Raw genomic sequence first — 16320 nt, 5'->3', positions numbered from 1 at the left:
AAAGGTGACTTCAGCCCCCACCGCGGCTTCTGCCACAGCCCCTCAGCTGGAAAACTCTCAGCCTGGCCTAAACCAGGGTATTTTTTCGTGGATCCCTTTCTATTCCAATTCCGCGCACTCGTTTCAAGCAGCGGAAGGAAAAATCCGCCAGAGCCGCTCTCGGTGCCGCTGCCGGGCCCCTTAAGCCGGGTTTATTAACACCTCTAATCGCCTGCTCCAGGGGCAATTTCCCGCTGGATGCGGCGGCCCTGCCTGCGGGGCACCGCTACCCCGGATTAGATCGTTCCGGCCGAGCAATTAGGCCGCGCTCAGCCCGGCAAAGCGCGGCAGCAATTATGCCCATCCTATTAACACTGACAGGGCTCGCGCTATTTTTAGAAACACGGGAAACTGCCTGGAGGGGGTTTTTTGTCCCCTCCGGCCTCCTCCCCTTCCTTAAATGATTTTCCCCAGGTCTCCATGGTCCATTGAGCTGATTTCAGGCACGGCCAGCCGGGAGCTTTGGAGGGGGCATTCTCCTCTCGCGGCCATGTGACGCTGTTATTTCCTCTGATAATGAAGCCGCGTCCGGGAGCAGCGGGGGCTCTGCCAGCGGGAAAATCCCGCTCTGCCTTCACCCCCAAAAACCTCTTCCCAGCCCAGCTGTGAATCCCTATGGAAGTCAGTGCCTGGAGAGGTTATCCCGAGGGGATCCATCCCGCCTGGAGCCTTGGGTGCTGCCAGCTCATCCCGTGCGTGGCGTCCTCATCCTTTTTAACCCCAAAGGCAGGGAGTGGGGGCTGTGCGGAGCCCCTCGGGATGGCGGAGGGGCTCAGGGGATGGGCGGACGGATACCGATGGATGTGGATGGATGTGGATGGATGTGGATGGAGAGGAACTGGGGTGCAGTTGCAGGTGTGGCGGGGGCGGTCCCGGTCCCGGTGCGGATCCTCCGGGATGGCTTTGGGGTTCCAGGAATGGATGGGGAAGGAACCCGGGCAGGAGGCACCGGCAGCAGGTGTGGAGGGGGGATCCCGGTGCGAGGCGGATGCTCGGGGGTGGCTGAGGGGCTCCGGGAATGAGCTGGGGAGGCACCGACTGCAGGGGCGGCAGAGCGCGCTCCCGGTGCCGGTGCCGGCCGGGCGGGGCTCCGCTGCCCAGGATGCCGGTGCGGGTCGGGCGTGGATGGGATGCCCGATCCCGGTGCGGATCCACTGCCCGGGATGCCGGTCCCGGTCGGGCGCCGGCGGCCTGGGGACCCGATGCGGGTGGGATGCGCGTCCGCTGATGCCGGTGCGGGTGGGGCGCGGATCCGTTGCCCGGGTCCCGGTGCGGGTCCGCTGATGCCGGTGCGGATCGGGTGCGGGTGCGGCGCTCGGGTCTCGGTGTGGGTGCGGTGCGCGTGCCCTGTCCGGGATGCCGGTCCCGGTAGGATGCGGACCCGCTGCCCGTGGTGCCGGTCCCGGTCGGATTCGTGTCCCCGGTGCGGGATGCCGCTCCCGGTAGGATGCGGGTCCTCTGCCCGCGGTGCCGCTCCCGGTCGGATGCGCGTCCCCTGCCCGCGGTGGCGGTGCGGGCGCTGCCGCCGCTGCCGGGGAGGCGGGCGGGAGGCGGGCCGGTGACTCATGGCTTCCCAACGGCGGCGGCTCCTCCCCGCGGCCGCCGGCCCCGCGCAGCCCCCGGCACATGGGCCGCGGCTCCGGCAGCGCGGAGCTGGCCATGGCCGCACCGCCCGCCCGCTGCCCCGACTGCCCGGGGCCGGAGCGGGGGGGCGGCGGCGGGACCCCCGCCGTGCCACACCTCGGCACTGCGGTGGACGAGGGGGACGTGCTGCCCGGGGCGCTGCGGATCGTGCGGCAGCTGAGACCCGCCTGGGAGCCGGCCACGGTGAAAACCAAGGTACGGGGAGGGGGGACCCTGCGCCGGCACCCCGCGAACCGGCGGCCGCTCCCCCGCGGGGATCGCCCGGTGGGGCTGCAGAGCCCGGCTGGGGTGGGGTTATGGGGTTGTAGGGTCTGTCCGAGGGGGCTGCGGGGCTCACCCCGGCGGGGTATGGGGTCAGCTCAAGGGGGGCTGCGAGGCTCAGCCTGGGGGGCTATAGGGTCCGTTCTGCGGGGTGGTGGGGCTCAGCCTGGGGGGCTATAGGGTGCATCCTAGGGGGGCTGTGGGGTTCGACCCGGGGGACTACCGGATTTGTTCGAGGGGGGATGTAGGGCTCACCCAAGGGGGTCTGTGGGGTTCACCCAAGGGGGCTCTAGGCCTGGCCGTGGGGCAGCAGGAGAGCTCACTGAGGGGTCTATAAGGTCCACATGAGGGTGGCTGTGGAACCACCATGGGAGTCCCTAGGACCTGCCCCCTGTCCCCCCACCCCGGGGTCTCCCCTCCACTCTCAGAGCGTAACCGAGGGGTCCATCAGCCGTGACACCCCCATCACACCCCCTCCCCGGGGTTTAGGGACCCCTGGGGTGGTCACCGAGCGGTGGCTGTGAGTGCCAAGTGTCCCCAGGGTCGCTGCCGCGGCGCGGGGGTGCCCGCAGGAGGGGCCGCTCCTGGGAGCTGCCCTTGTTTGGGATATTTGTTGGCTCCCACCTTTCCCGGGCTGCGTGGGCTGAGCCCCCAGTTCGGGTAGGAGCTGGCCACCAGCTCCGGGCTCCTGGCGCGGGACAGGGCTCGGCTGTGCGGAGCTGCCAGGGCTTTGCTGGGAGAACTGGGCTGGCGTGGGAATCCCTCTCGCCGTCCTCGCCGCCGGCCAGGTCTGGGGTGCCACGGGCTGGTGGCGCCGGTGCCCTCAGCAGTGCCCTGGCGCTGGGCACCGGGGCGTGGAGGGGCTGGGACTGGGTGCCCTTAAACATCTGCACGTGAGTGAGTGTCCTCTCCGAAGGCACACGCTTCCGGTCATTAAAAATGTATTAATAGCCACGTGTAATTAAATACAAGAAGCTGCAGGAAAAGACATCTGAAAGGGCAGCTGGCAGCGGGCAGGAAGCTGGGAGTTGGAGTTTGCAGGGGCAGGAAATGTCTCGCTCTGCTCGCAGAGCTCGGTGCTTGTTGAGGGACCCCGGCTCTGTGGGATCCAGGCTCCGCAGGGGTCGGTGTTTAACAGCAGCTCGGGTGTGCGTGCGTGTGTTTTTAATTTAAAGGAAAAAAAGGAGAAAAATCGCTTGGGAGTTGAGGGAAAAACCCTCCCGTTGCGTTTCCCTCGGCTGCTTTCCCTCCTCCCGCGTTTCCCCTCGCAGGAGCCGCTCGGGAGGGGATGGAGCGGGGCAGGGGCCTCAGCTGGTTCCCATTAGCGATCCCATTCCCTTTCCCGCTGCCCTGGAGCGCTGCCCCGTTCCCAGCACCTCGCTGCCCGGTGGCAGCGCCCGGCTGCTCGCGGGGGCTGTACCAGGCTGTGCCGGTGGCACGGGAAAACCTCCCGGAGCTCAGGAACGCGGGGAGAAGGATCCGGGCGCTCGGGCTGCCCTGCCCTGCGCTCTTCTCGCTGAGGGCTCCTGCGCTCCAGGTTGTGCCCGCTTCCCAGGGCTCCGGCTCCTCATCCCCGAGGAATGTCCGTGCCGCTGAGTCAGCCACTCACGCTCCCAGGGAAGCACAAACTCCTCCATCCATCCCTCAGCCAGAGATAAGAGCGGCAGCGACGCGGAGCCGAAGCCGTGCGAGGACTGCAGCGGGGCAGGGTTGGATGCTTTTAGCCCGAATTTGGCAAAAAGTTGCCCTGCTGGTGCCCGGCCCCGGGCTGGGTGTGCTGAGGTGGTGTTTTGGGAATGCTGATGGATTCTCCCAGCAGGTGCAGCACCAGGAGCTGGATTTTGCTGCTTCACCCCAGCGCTTTGGCGCAGGGCTCGGGTCTCGCTTTGCGTTTAATCGCCGCAAAGTTCATGCAGCCGCACCCCTTCCCCCCCATCCCTGCTGTCACCCAGCTGCAGAAGGGAAGGATTTGGGGGTGGCTGCAGCCTGGATCCACAAGGAACAGCACGGGGCATCTCCCAGGGAGCCGCAGCTGATCCTTGGGAGCTGACGGAGCTGCCACCCCCAAACCTGGTGAGCCCCTGCAGGTCACCGAGGAACCACGTGTGCGTCTCCAAAGTTGGTGGCCTGGAATTCGGGGGGGGATAAGGCTCAGTAATCCCGCTAAACCTGCTGGAAAGGGCTGCCCGGGCTGTGGGGCAGCAAAACAGAGCAGCACACGAGGATTTCACTCAACGTGGAGCCGTTCACCTGCGGCCGACCCGCGTGTGGCCCATGGTGACACCTGCATGGACAGGCCGTGACACCTCTGCTGCCTGAACTTCCAGCCTCTGGGGCCTGGCAGGACCAGGGGAGGAGAGAGCTGAGCGTGGCCCCATGGCAGAAATCCAGATTATCAGCTCGGGGAAAAGCAGCTTGAGAAGGTTCAGCCGCAGCTGAGGGGCAGCAACCCCCCAGGATGGGGCGGCCGCCTCGCCCTGCTCACCCCAAATCCCCCTCCAGCTGTGGGACAGGGGTGTCAACCCCATCTGACTTGGAGGGTCCCGTTCCAGTGCCTGGAGTCTCCCTCGGGAGGCTGCACGGGGAGCCCTATATATAGGCACCCTATAGGGGAGTGTGGGTTGCTGAGTGGGATGTCTAAAATTATCCATCCCACCCCCGAGCTCCGCGGCTGCCGGAGCAGGAGCCCTCAACCCCCTCCTGCTCCGGCTCCCCGATCCCAAAGGGTTGAAGGAATCATTCCCATGGGAAGACGCAGCACCTCGGAGCTGGCGTGGGGGACAGGGATTTCCCACGGCGTGACACATCCCCAAACCCCCTCAGTGCCCCGGAGGTGTCCAAAATCCCGGCGGGATGAAGGAATCATTCCCACGGGGAGCTGCAGCACCCCGAAGTGCCCAGCCTGGAGCTGGCACGGGGACGGTGGTTTCTCACAGGGTGACACATCCCCAAACCCTCTGGGTGCCCCGGAGGTGCCCGAAATCGCGGCGGGATGGGGCGCGGAGCCCGGCGCGGGCGGCAGCAGCCCCGGCATGTGCGCGGGCAGGCGGCCAAGGCGGAGCGCCGGGAGAACAAAACTCCCTTTCCATCTGCGAGGAGCCGTCAGAGCGGTGACACGAGACGTCCCCAGCAGCGACATCCCCGCCTATCAGCGCCCCGGCCCGCGGGGAGGGTCGGAGGAGGGGATGGGGGGGGGTGGTGTTTGCTTCGGGCTTGTTTTCGGCTTCGTTGCGTGGTTTAGTTATTTATTTTTTATTTATTTTGTGCCAATTGACGCCGGTTTTTTGGTTTTTTTTTTTTTTCGGGAGCGATTCCCGGGGCTGCTCCCGTGCTGAGCGTGCTGGCGGCGCATGTGGCCTGAGCTATCCCTGGGCTATCCCTGGGCTATCCCTGAGCTATCCCTGGGCTATCCTTGGGCTATCCCTGGGCTATCCCTGGGCTATCCCTGAGCTATCCCTGAGCTATCCCTGAGCTATCCCTGCGCTATCCCTGAGCTATCCCAGGTGGAAAGCAGCAGGATTTCCACCCAAACCACCAGCGTGGCTCTGCCCATGGCTGCCTGCACAGAGCCTCGAGGCCTTGCAAACTCCTGTCCCCTCCCCCAAGAGCCTTCCTGGCTGTGCCACCCCGCTCCTTTTCCCCGTTCCTGCCCTTGCCACGAGGTTTTTCCACTGCTGGGAAGGAGGCGAAGGGGTTCCCCCATTCCCAGCTGGGATGTTCAGGTGTCACCGGCGCCGTCTTTGTCCCCACCCAGCTCTTCACCGATGGCATCACCAACAAGCTGGTGGCCTGCTACAGGGACGAGGGCATGGCGGACGCGGTGCTGGTGCGTGTGTACGGCAGGAAGACGGAGCTGCTGGTGGACAGGGAGACGGAGCTGAGGAATTTCCAGGTGCTGCGCGCCCACGGCTGCGCCCCCGACCTCTACTGCGCCTTTCAGAACGGGCTCTGCTACCAGTTCCTGCCAGGAATCGCGCTGGGGCCTGACCACGTGCGGGACCCCCACATCTTCAGGTTTGTGGGACCCCCGTGTCATCCCCTGGGGGTTTTCCAGGGGTTTGTTCCATGTTTCCAGCTCTCCCCTCGCTGCCATGGGTGGGGGTCACTGGTGTGCCCAGGCCTGGGTGGTGTTGGGGGATAAATGGGCCAAATTTCAGCCAGGATCATCAAAATTAGCAAATTTCTAAAGCATCGGGTTTTGGCGAGGAGAAGTTTCCTGGGAAGCTGGAATTTCTTGGGAAGCACAGTTTTGGGCTGAATTTGCCCTGAAAATGTGAACTCTGAAATGCTTCAGAGGCTGATCCCTGCCATGGAATGAGGGTTCAGCTGTGCCAACCCCGTGCTTTTAAACAAGATTTTCAAAGAATCCCCCTCAAGACGTCCCAAAGCTCTTTTGGGGATTTTGGGAGGGATTTGAAGGATTTGGGATCACCTCTCACCCCTCTCCTGTGCTCCACGCCAGGCTGGTGGCCCGGGAGATGGCCCGAGTCCACGCCATCCACGCCAACGGGAGCCTCCCCAGGCCCATCCTGTGGCAGAAGCTGCACAAATACCTCACCCTGGTGAAGACGGAGCTCAGCCCAAAGGTATCCGACCCCAGGTAAAGGCAGAGGGATCCCACAGAGCCCCGCTCTGCCTCGGGCACCCGCTGCCCACCCAGCTCTAGGGCCAGGCAGGACCGGGGGGAAGAGCCCTGGTTCCCAGGTAAAGCCTCTGCGGGGATCTGGGGGTGAGTTTGGGGCTGGATCCGCTGCTGGATCCCTCCTGGAGCTCCGTGTGGGGTGGAGGCAGCTCCAGCCCCTTCCTGCTGTCAGTCTGGGGGAAATTCAGCTTTTTTGGGGCTCTGGGATGTGTCTGTGCGGCATCCAGGCAGGATCCAGCTGGAGCCACAGCCTCCCACTGCTGTACCAATCCTCCTCCCGCTCCTCCCCCTCCTCCTCCTCCTCCTCCTCCTCCTCCTCCTCCTCCTCCTCCTCCTCCAGGGAATTTAAGCCTAGAATAAGCCGGAGCTCAAGCCCTGCTGAGCTGACGATGAATCCTAGAAACCCAGCCTAGATTCAAACACCCAGTCCCCACTCCCAACCAGCCCATCCCATTTTTTTTGGGAGGGCAGAAGGCTGGGTTGATGCACCAGGTGAGTGTTGGGGTGTCTGGGAAGGATTCGGGCAGCCCCAAGAGGCGGAGGAGGTGAACGAACCCCGAGGCAGGGGAATCATTAACCAGCGGCAGGAGCCAGCCGGGCTTTTCTCAGCCCCCGCCGGGCCACGGGCAGACTTTACCCAAGCTGCGCCTTCAGCGCGGCCAATTAGGCAATGATTAACGAGCTCTCTTCTTGGAACCCACGCTCCCGAGGTTACCGCGGGGCTGCGTGCCCCGCCAGAGTCCAAAACATTCCCCGGGGCTTCTCCGGGTGCTCGGGGACAGAGCGCTGGGGGCGGCCTGGGTGGATTTGGGGGGGTGGGCGTGGGGGTTTTGGGGGGCAAGGGACGCGCTGAGACTGGGTTGTGGTGTCTGCCTGGGTACCAGGCAGCTGGACCTGGTCCCCTCCCCAAAACCAGCCTCGTTAGCCCCGCTTTGTGTCATTAATGGGGTCCTTTGTAAGGCACGAGAGGGAAGTCGGGAAATGCAACAGCTGAGCCCCCAGGGAAGCGCTGGAAGCTGGGGAAATTCTGCCCCTGAGCCCCCAGGGAGGCTCCCCGAGAGCAGCAGCGATGCCACCCCATCCCCCTGTCCCTTTTGTCCCTCTTGCCAGCCTCCCGCAGGACGTGCCCAGCCTGGAGGCGCTGGAGCAGGAGCTGGCCTGGATGAAGGAGACGCTGTCGCAGCTGGGGTCCCCCGTGGTGCTGTGCCACAACGACCTCCTGTGCAAGAACATCATCTACGACAGGACACGAGGTCTGCGTGCCCGGGGGGTCACCTCTGTCCCTCTGTCACCTCTGTCCCTCTGTCACCTCTGTCCCTCCCCTCCTCACGGCCTCCACCTTTGCCTCTGCAGAGCACGTTCGCTTCATCGACTACGAGTACACGGGGTACAACTACCAGGCCTTCGACATTGGGAACCACTTCAATGAGTTTGCAGGTTGGGATCTTCTCGGGGCTCCAAAGGTCCCCCCCACTGCTGGCCTGGGGTGTCCCCATCCCTGGGGGTGGAGGAGGGAGTTGTGTCCCCACTCCCATGGTGGGAAATGGGGTCTCCTGTTACTGGGATGGACAAGGGAGTTGTGTCCCCACTCCCGTGGTGGGAAATGGGGTCTCCTGTTACTGGGATGGACAAGGGAGTTGTGTCCCCACTCCCATGGTGGGAAATGGGGTCTCCTGTTACTGGGATGGAGGAGGGAGTTGTGTCCCCTGTCCTGGGGTGGGAAATGTGGTCTCTCTTCATCCCTGGGGGTGGAGGAGGGACTTGTATTCCCAGTCCAGGGATGGAAAATGGGGTCTCCTGTTACTGGGATGAAGGAGGGAGCTGCACCCCCAATCCTACAGCAGGAAACGGGGCTGTCCATGCTCAGAGCCTTGTCCGAGGCAGGGTCTCTGCTGGCCTTGGGCACCTGAACGCCCCCGAGGCCGGGTGGGGGCCAGCAGCTGCTCCTCGGTTTGTGCACGGCTGGGGCTGTGTTCTTCTCGTGGGGAATCCAACCCCCCCGTGTCCCCCCCGTGTCCCCCCTGTGTCCCCCTGACCCCCACAGGCGTGAAGGAGGTGGATTACGGCCTCTACCCCAGCAAGGAGACGCAGCTGCAGTGGCTGCGCTCCTACCTGCAGGCCTACAAGGAGCTCACCCGGGGGCACCCAGGGGACACCCAGGTGTCCGAGGAGGAGCTGGAAACTCTCTACGTGCAAGTGAACAAGTTTTCCTTGGTGAGTAGAAGGAGCCGGCCTTGCTCCAGGGGTGAGAACACAACCCAGGGCATGGGATTTCCTCTGCTCTTGGGCTTCCAGCTGCCCTGGCGAGGATGGATGGGGCTGCAGGTGCCAGCTCAGGGGCTTGGGGACACCTGGGCCAGGCTGTCCCACAGGGCCTGGCAGCGCCTCAGGGGCACCGAGCCCTCGGGCAAGGTCACAGGGGTGTGCTGGGGACAGCGTGTGTCCGACAGCCGCGGCCTTGGGCGTCCCTGCAGAGGGGTCAGACACGGCCTGGCGTGAGGAAATCCTCTTTGGGAACTGCCAGGGGCGGCCCGAGCCAATTTTCTGGAAATTTCGGGTGAAATATCCTCTCTTTTCCCTGGCTGGAGCTGCTGGGAGGGCAGCACAGGGGCTGGGACCCCGTGTTCAGCATTGTCCCTGAAGGGAGCAGCCTCTGGAGGGCACAAAAATCTCGGTGTGGGCCAGCCCCGCTCCGTGTCCTGTCGTCGTCACTGCCCCTGTCCCGCGGGCACGGATGCCCCGTGCCCATTCCCTGATCCTTGTTCTGCCCATTGCAGGCCTCCCATTTCCTCTGGGCATGCTGGGGCCTGATCCAGGACAAATACTCCACCATAGACTTTAATTTCTTACGGTGAGTCCAGCTCGGTTGCTCCCGGTGGGAAATGACCGGAGAGCAGGAGGATCCTGGCAGCCCCTGGGGCCACGAGTGGCTCAGGGCTGTCCCTCTTTTCTTGGCAGATATGCAAAGTTAAGGTTTAAAGAGTACTTCAAGATGAAGCCGGTGGTCACAGCCCTGCAGGTCCCCAAATAGGCACCACCCCGAGCTCTTCTGTCCCGGCCGTGTCCTCGCGTCCCCCTCGCCCCTTGCCCAGCCCTGCTGGGGTCAAGGGCCGGTCCTGCCGCTGCCAAGGGGGAGGAGAGGAGCTCTGCCCCAGCCGGCGCCGCTTCCAGGAGACCCTGGACACCCCCCAAGACTGGACCATGAGATGCTGGAGAGGACCACAGCCCCGGCGAGGCCCCAGCCCACGCGAGGAAGCCTCACCATCGCCTTAAGGCTGAGCCCCGCTCGGCCCCGGTGCCCGGCAGGGCCGTGCCCTGCTGGCACTGCTGCTGCTGCTGCTCGGCCTGGCACCCGTCCTGCCCCCCCTGCGCTGTCCCCGAGGAGGGACACGGGGTCACCCCATCCGCTCAGGAGCCCCCAGAGCTGCCCGGTCATTTTGGCTGCCCCCCTTCGCTGCACCCTCTGTCCCCTCCTGCCCTGCTGGTGGCACTGAGGTGCCACCCCCAAACCAGCACCTTTCCTGGGTCCCTGCTGACCCCAGGCACGGGAGGGGTGGGAGGGGTGGGAGCTGCGGGGGAAAGGGGCAGGGCCAGCCGTGAGCCACGAGGATTTGGGACCAGTGGGGTGCTGCTGGTGGGCACTGGGTGCCTGTCCCCTGTGCTGTGCCCAGCCCGGGGCTGGCCCTGCCTGTCCCCACTGCCCCCCTCAGCTTGCTGGCTTCCCCCCACCCCCCGTGCTGCTGGAGCAGGAGGTTCCCAGCTCTGCCTTCGCCCTCACCTCTGGGACCAAGGGTGTCCGGGGAGTCCAGGGGGGTCAGTCCTGCCCGTCCCCAACCCTGTGCACCTTCCTTGGCCACGTCCCCACCCCCGGGAGGAGGTGGCACGGAGCTGCTCCAGGACTGGGCACAGCTTCACCCCCCACCCTGCCCTGCTGAGCCCTGTCCAGCTCATCGCAGTGGTTGTGCAGCAGCCGGGGGTGCAATCAGCGCCCTGTGCCCCTGCCTTGGCCGTGGGGACAAGGTGACTGTCCCCCCCTGCGGGCACAGGGACGTCCCCCAGCCGGAGCCAGGGCTGCTGGTGCGTCCGTGTTCGTTTTGGTGCGAAATAAAAGCTGCTGGTAGCTGGAATTTGGGGGTGGTGGGTCTGGTGGGGGACTTGTGCTGGAGCAGGGGCAGCACCCTCGGAGTCTGGGGGTGCTCCTGTCCCCTCTGGATCTGGAGATGTCCCCATCCAACCCTTGCCCCCCAATCTGGTGAAGCCCAGGCCCCTCTCTCTGCTCCAAAAAGTCACTTTTATTGTGCCAAGGGACAGGGGGAGGGAGGGTTGTAAACAGGGATGTGAAATATACAGGTTAAGTTACTCGTCGTCTTATTAACAAAATAAAGCTCTATCTATATTTACAATCTTTAAAAACAAAACAAAACACCAAAAAAAAGAAAAAGAAAAAGAAATGGAAGAGAGACAGGAAGAGCTGCAGCTGTGGGGAGGGGACACATCTGCTTCCAATCCCTCTGCATCCCACCCCACCCCATCCCATCCCACCTTGGAGCTGGGACGTTTTTCCTTCCCCAGTGACCCCCTTTTCCTTCCCCAGGGACCCCAGCCCCGGCACAGGGAGTTGGGAATAAATAAAGCACTGACAAAGGGCAGGAGAGGGAGGGAGGGGTTGGCTGGGCAGGGGACGAGGCGGGATGTCCCCTGGGGTAAAGGATGTCCCCAGGGCTATGGCCCCAGCATTGGGGCGCTGGTGCTGCCGAGCCTCGGATCCCCACCCCGGGCTGGGGACACGGGGACAGGGGCTGGTCCTCGCTTTGTGCGGCCTCGAGCCCGGGTGGCCACGACTCGCGCGGTGTCCCCAGCACGGTGACAGTGCCCACAGTGTCCCCAGCGTGGTCACGGTCCCCGCGGTGTCCCCAGCACGGTGATGGCCCCGCGGTGCCAGACGCTCGGAGCCTGTTCCTGGCTGCTGCCACAGGGAGGTGCCGGAGCCCCGCGCACGGAGGGACACGGGGGACGCAGCTGGACACTGCACAGTCACACCCGGACACCGCACAGTCACACTCACACACTGCACAGTCACACCCAGACACTGCACAGTCACACTCACACACCGCACAGTCACACTCAGACACCGCACAGTCACACCCAGACACTGCACAGTCACACTCACACACCGCACAGTCACACCCAGACACTGCACAGTCACAGCCGAACACTGCACAGTCACACTCACACACCGCACAGTCACACCCGGACACCGCACAGTCACACCCAGACACTGCACAGTCACACCCAGACACTGCACAGTCACAGCCGAACACTGCACAGTCACACTCACACACCGCACAGTCACACCCAGACACTGCACAGTCACAGCCGAACACTGCACAGTCACACTCACACACCGCACAGTCACACCCGGACACCGCACAGTCACACCCAGACACTGCACAGTCACACCCAGACACTGCACAGTCACAGCCGAACACTGCACAGTCACACTCACACACCGCACAGTCACACTCGGACACTGCACAGTCACACCCAGACACTGCACAGTCACAGCCGAACACTGCACAGTCACACTCACACACCGCACAGTCACACTCGGACACTGCACAGTCACACCCAGACACCGCACAGTCACACACACCACACAGTCACACTCAGACACTGCACACCCAGCCGAGATACCGCGTGTGCGCAGCTGGGCTCTGGGCACTGTGCGCACAGCCGGCCATTGCACACACGCACACCTGGACACTGCATGTGCACACCTGGGCCCTGGACACACACCCCTGGACACCGCACACGCACCCAGACACCACGGACACACACCTGGACACCGTGCACACACTCAGACATTGGACAGGGACACCTGGACACCACACGCACACCCAGACTTCGTGTGTGCACACCTGGACAGACACCCTGCACACACTCAGACACTGCACAGGGACACCTGGGCGCCGTGCACACACACTTAAGACACTGGACGCACACCCCTGGACACCCCAAATTCTCACCTGGACACCCCTCATCCCCAGCCCTTCCCTGGAACGGGCTCTGACCAGAGCAAGGTCATTTTTTCTAGTTATTTCCTTTTTTCCCCCTAATGGCCATTATTTCTCCCTCCCTCTCACCCTGCAGGGCTCAGGTGGAGCCCGAGCTCAGGGACAGGTGCCCAGGGACAGCCAGGCACGTCCCCCCCCCAGCGGGGGCTGGCAGCCCGGGAACAACCCCCGCTTTATTTCCAAAGTGGGCCAGAGCTGTTGGGAGCACAAAGGGCCCTGAGGAGCCCTTGGCCGGAGCTGGGGCCAGGCTGGAGCTAAAATTGGCTCCGTGGGAATTCGCTGGCAGGCTCCAAAGAGCGAGCGGGAAGTGCGGCGGGGAGGTCACACCAGGATAAAGGAGGGACAAGCGTGTCCCCACCCCGTGTCCCCAGTCCGTGCCCAGCAGCGCAGCAGGTGAGACTCTCTGGGACCCGCAGGTGCTGCAGGGCTGGGAGATGCTCCAGAGGTTCTGCACCCCAAGACCCTCAGGTCCCCTCAGGGGTGACAGCGCAGCAGCCATGTCACCAAATCTCCAGGCTCGGTGGCCTCAGCTCCATCTGCCACCAGAGCAAGACCGAGCCAGTCCTCACCACCCAAAATTCCAGGTACCCACCCTTGTGGGACCCCTCTGCAGGTGGGCAGCTCTCCTGTGGCCGAGTCCCATCCCACCAGAACACGCCGTGCCCTCCTGGTGGTGGCAGCCAGCCCTGCCACCCCCTCCACTGTCCCTCTGTCCCCCCTCAGTCCGTCAGCACCACCAGCTCGCCATCGCTCTTGTCCTCGCCCTCCGAGTCCTCGTCCTCGCTGTAGCGGTACATGTCCCCCTCGGCCACCGAGTGCCCATCGTCGCCAGCGTCGCCGTCCTTGAGGCTGCGGGTGTTGACGATGACGGGCATGGTGGGGTCCACGCTGCGGGGCAGGTAATGCTCCAGGAGGGGTGGGGGCAGCTGGACGCCCACCGGCCGTGGGTACAGCACGTCCGAGGAGCTGGGGGGCACCTGGCTGCCCTGCGGCCTGTGGGACACGGGGGTGTGGGCACTGAGAGGGGCAGTGAGGGGTCATGGTGCTTCCCTCAGCCACCCAGGGGAGACATTCCATGGGGGGCAGGTGGGCACCCACCCCATAGGGGCCAGGTGAGCCTCAGCCCCATGGGCATCAGGTGAGAACCTGCCCCATTGACATCAGGTGAACATCCACCCCACAGGTGCCAGGTGGCCACCAACCCTATAAGAGCACTTGCCCCACTGGTGACAGGTGAGCACCAACCTCGTGGGCACCAGGTGAGGACCCACCCCATGAGTGCCAGGTGGGCACCGAACCCATGGGCACCAGATGCCACCCACCTCATTGGTACCAGGTGGGCACCCACCCCACAAAGATCAACTTGAACCCCAAGTCGGGACCCACCCCATTGGTGCCAGGCGAGCACAAACCTGATGGCCACCAGCTGAGCCCCCACCCAACGTCACCGGCTGAGCCCCACCCCAGCGCCACCCCTCAGAGCCCCCTGGATGGGGGTCAGAGCTCTCCCTTATCAAGTTACCCTATCACGTATCCCTGCCTGGCGTCCTGGCGCCGGTTCCTCATCAGCGCCTTGTACTCGCCCACGCGCAGCCGCTTGCCCTCCACGATGCACGTGCGCTTGGGCCGGGGCTTGTATTTGTAATCCGGGTACTTCTCCAGGTGCTGCCGGCTCAGACGCGCCTGCTCCTCGTAGTACGGCTGCTTCTCCTGGTTGGACATGGATTTCCAGCGGGATCCTGCGTGGGGAAGGAGCAGAGCGTCCTCACACCCTGCCCAAGCAAGGAAATCGCGGCTGGGATGAACCCAGAGCAAGGTTAATTGGTGCTGGTGGTTAATTAGAGAATGAATGCTGGTAATTAATGAACAGCAGCTGGATTTGCAGCTGTGCTGGTGGGAGCCCCGTGCCACAGCCAGCTCTCCCAGAATATTGGGAACAGCTTCCCTGACTTTCCCTGGGCACTTCCAGGGATTCATCCCCTCAGGTTCCCTGACTTTCCCCAGGCTCTTCCCAGGATTCATCCCCTCATTCCCTGACCTTCCTCAGGCACTTCCCAGGATTCATCCCCTCATTCCCTGACCTTCCTCAGGCAGTTCCCAGGATTTATCCCCTAGGTTCCCTGATCTTCCCCAGGCTCTTCCCAGGATTTATCCCCTCAGGTTCCCTGACCTGCCCCAGCTCAGGGAGGTCCCTCCATGGGGATGCAGAGGGATCCTGCCTCAGGATTTTGTTCCCACCCCTCCAGGGGGTCCTGCCCCGGGATCTCACCCAGGATCTTGCTGATGCTGGAGTTGTGCATGTCCGGGAACGCCTGCAGGATCTTCCTCCGCTCGTCTTTGGCCCACACCATGAAGGCGTTCATGGGCCGCTTGATGTGGTTGTTGTTCCTGGACTCCGGGAAGTGCCGGGAGCCTGCGAGGGACACTCAGGATGAGGGCAGGAGAGGGAGGACGGAGCAAACCTGGGGTCACCACGATGCTCCCGGCCGTGCTCACCGTCCATCTCGCAGGTCAGCAGAGCCTCGTCCAGCCGGTGGCCCGGGGTCTCCTCCATCCTCTCCTTCACCGGGGAGGAGTCGATCCCCACGTGCTCCTGCGAGACAGCGGGGTCAGGAGCCGGCCCCCCCAGCCAGGGCACAGCTGTGGCTGGTGACACTGGGGTGGCAGAGGGGACGCTGACCACCCAGAGTGACCCTCACCTTGCGGTAGGGGCTGCCCAGTGGCCCCTCCATGGCGGCGCCGTGGCCATGCAGCAGCTGCCGCGCGTCGTGGATGGCTTTGGTGATGGCATCGCCCTCTCCCAGGAATCCTGGCAGGATACGGGCATCCATCAGTGCCAGCGGCCACCCTGCCGACCCCTTGCAGCACCCAGCCCGCCCTGAGCGTCACAGCTGCACCCCGAGGGGTGGCACGGCCCGGGGTGCCCACCCAGGTCACCCCCAGGAGGAGCAGGGATGTCACTTGTCCCAGAAAATCCAAAGGGCACTTGGGAACGCACCCAGAGGGAGGTTGGACGGGCTGGCCTGCAGCTCCCTGGTGGCCCCATGGCTCGGCGTGAGGGACTGGCAGCTGCTCATCTTCAAACTGGGCGAACTGGAGGCACTGGGGAGCTCGGAACCTTTGGGTTTGGCTGTCAGGTTCAGTGGCTGCGAGGTCTCCTGAGGAGGAGGAGGAGGGAGGGATGGCGAGGGGGTGAAGAGCTGTCCCCAAACCCCCCAGGCCGGGGCATGGAGGGATTTTTGGGGGGCTGTAGCAGGGGTTGACGAGGTTTTTGGGGCTGTACCTGCATCTGGAGGTGGCCCGGGCCCGCGGGTCTCTTCAGCGTGGCAGGAGGGGGGCTGTGCAGGAGCTGCACCGGGTAATCCACTGCGGGAGCAGAGGGACAGAGGTTGGGGGCCAGCAGGGACATGGCTGGGGGACAAGGCCACCCTGCAGGGCTGGCACAGCCCCAGGGGGACCCGACTGACCTGGTTTGCAGGGGATGGGCTGGATGGGCAACGCCAGCTGGGACTCGGGGGTGACCGGGAGGGGCTGGTGGCTGGAGGTGAAGGCGGGGATCATCACGTAGGGCATGTTGACCTGCTGGAGGGGACAGGGACAGGGCAGAGAGACACGGGATCAACGCTGTCACCCACGGGAGGGGACAGCAGGACGTGGGGA

General features: G+C 64.2%; 2 protein-coding genes across 6 annotated transcripts in view; one reads left to right on the top strand and one right to left on the bottom strand.

The window, feature by feature from the left end:
* Positions 1 to 326: 326 nt before the first annotated feature.
* ETNK2 (ethanolamine kinase 2) lies at positions 327 to 10986 on the top strand. 3 transcript variants are annotated; one of them, XM_048327957.1, is made up of 8 exons: positions 327 to 731; positions 5699 to 5958; positions 6407 to 6544; positions 7697 to 7839; positions 7940 to 8023; positions 8631 to 8800; positions 9364 to 9437; positions 9545 to 10986. In XM_048327957.1, exons 2-8 carry the CDS (start codon positions 5753 to 5755, stop codon positions 9615 to 9617), a joined length of 888 nt encoding a protein of 295 aa, XP_048183914.1. In that variant the 5' UTR covers positions 327 to 731; positions 5699 to 5752; the 3' UTR covers positions 9618 to 10986. The 3 variants fall into 3 exon arrangements, with proteins under 3 accessions (XP_048183914.1, XP_048183916.1, XP_048183913.1); XM_048327956.1 differs by lacking the exon at positions 327 to 731 and having other exon boundaries at positions 5155 to 5958; XM_048327959.1 differs by lacking the exons at positions 327 to 731; positions 9364 to 9437; positions 9545 to 10986 and adding an exon at positions 1669 to 1878 and having other exon boundaries at positions 6407 to 6530; positions 8631 to 8717.
* SOX13 (SRY-box transcription factor 13) overlaps positions 10859 to 16320 on the bottom strand; it is a 37407-nt gene continuing 31945 nt past the window's right edge. For 2 of the 3 annotated variants that reach the window (XM_048327952.1, XM_048327955.1), the window contains exons 7-14: positions 16128 to 16242; positions 15944 to 16026; positions 15659 to 15818; positions 15360 to 15469; positions 15157 to 15253; positions 14930 to 15073; positions 14183 to 14399; positions 10859 to 13653 (exon numbers count right to left, since the gene is read on the bottom strand). In XM_048327952.1, the coding sequence (XP_048183909.1) occupies positions 13380 to 13653; positions 14183 to 14399; positions 14930 to 15073; positions 15157 to 15253; positions 15360 to 15469; positions 15659 to 15818; positions 15944 to 16026; positions 16128 to 16242 (1200 nt within the window). In that variant the 3' untranslated portion in view covers positions 10859 to 13379. The remainder of the gene's footprint in view (positions 13654 to 14182; positions 14400 to 14929; positions 15074 to 15156; positions 15254 to 15359; positions 15470 to 15658; positions 15819 to 15943; positions 16027 to 16127; positions 16243 to 16320) is intronic. The other variant, XM_048327954.1, reaches the window with a different exon arrangement.

Source organism: Corvus hawaiiensis, chromosome 24 (assembly GCF_020740725.1).
Source record: "Corvus hawaiiensis isolate bCorHaw1 chromosome 24, bCorHaw1.pri.cur, whole genome shotgun sequence".
Taxonomy (NCBI): Eukaryota; Metazoa; Chordata; class Aves; order Passeriformes; family Corvidae; genus Corvus; species Corvus hawaiiensis.
The sequence above is the reverse complement of the archived record's forward strand: the minus strand, read 5'-3'. Positions and strand labels throughout refer to the sequence as shown.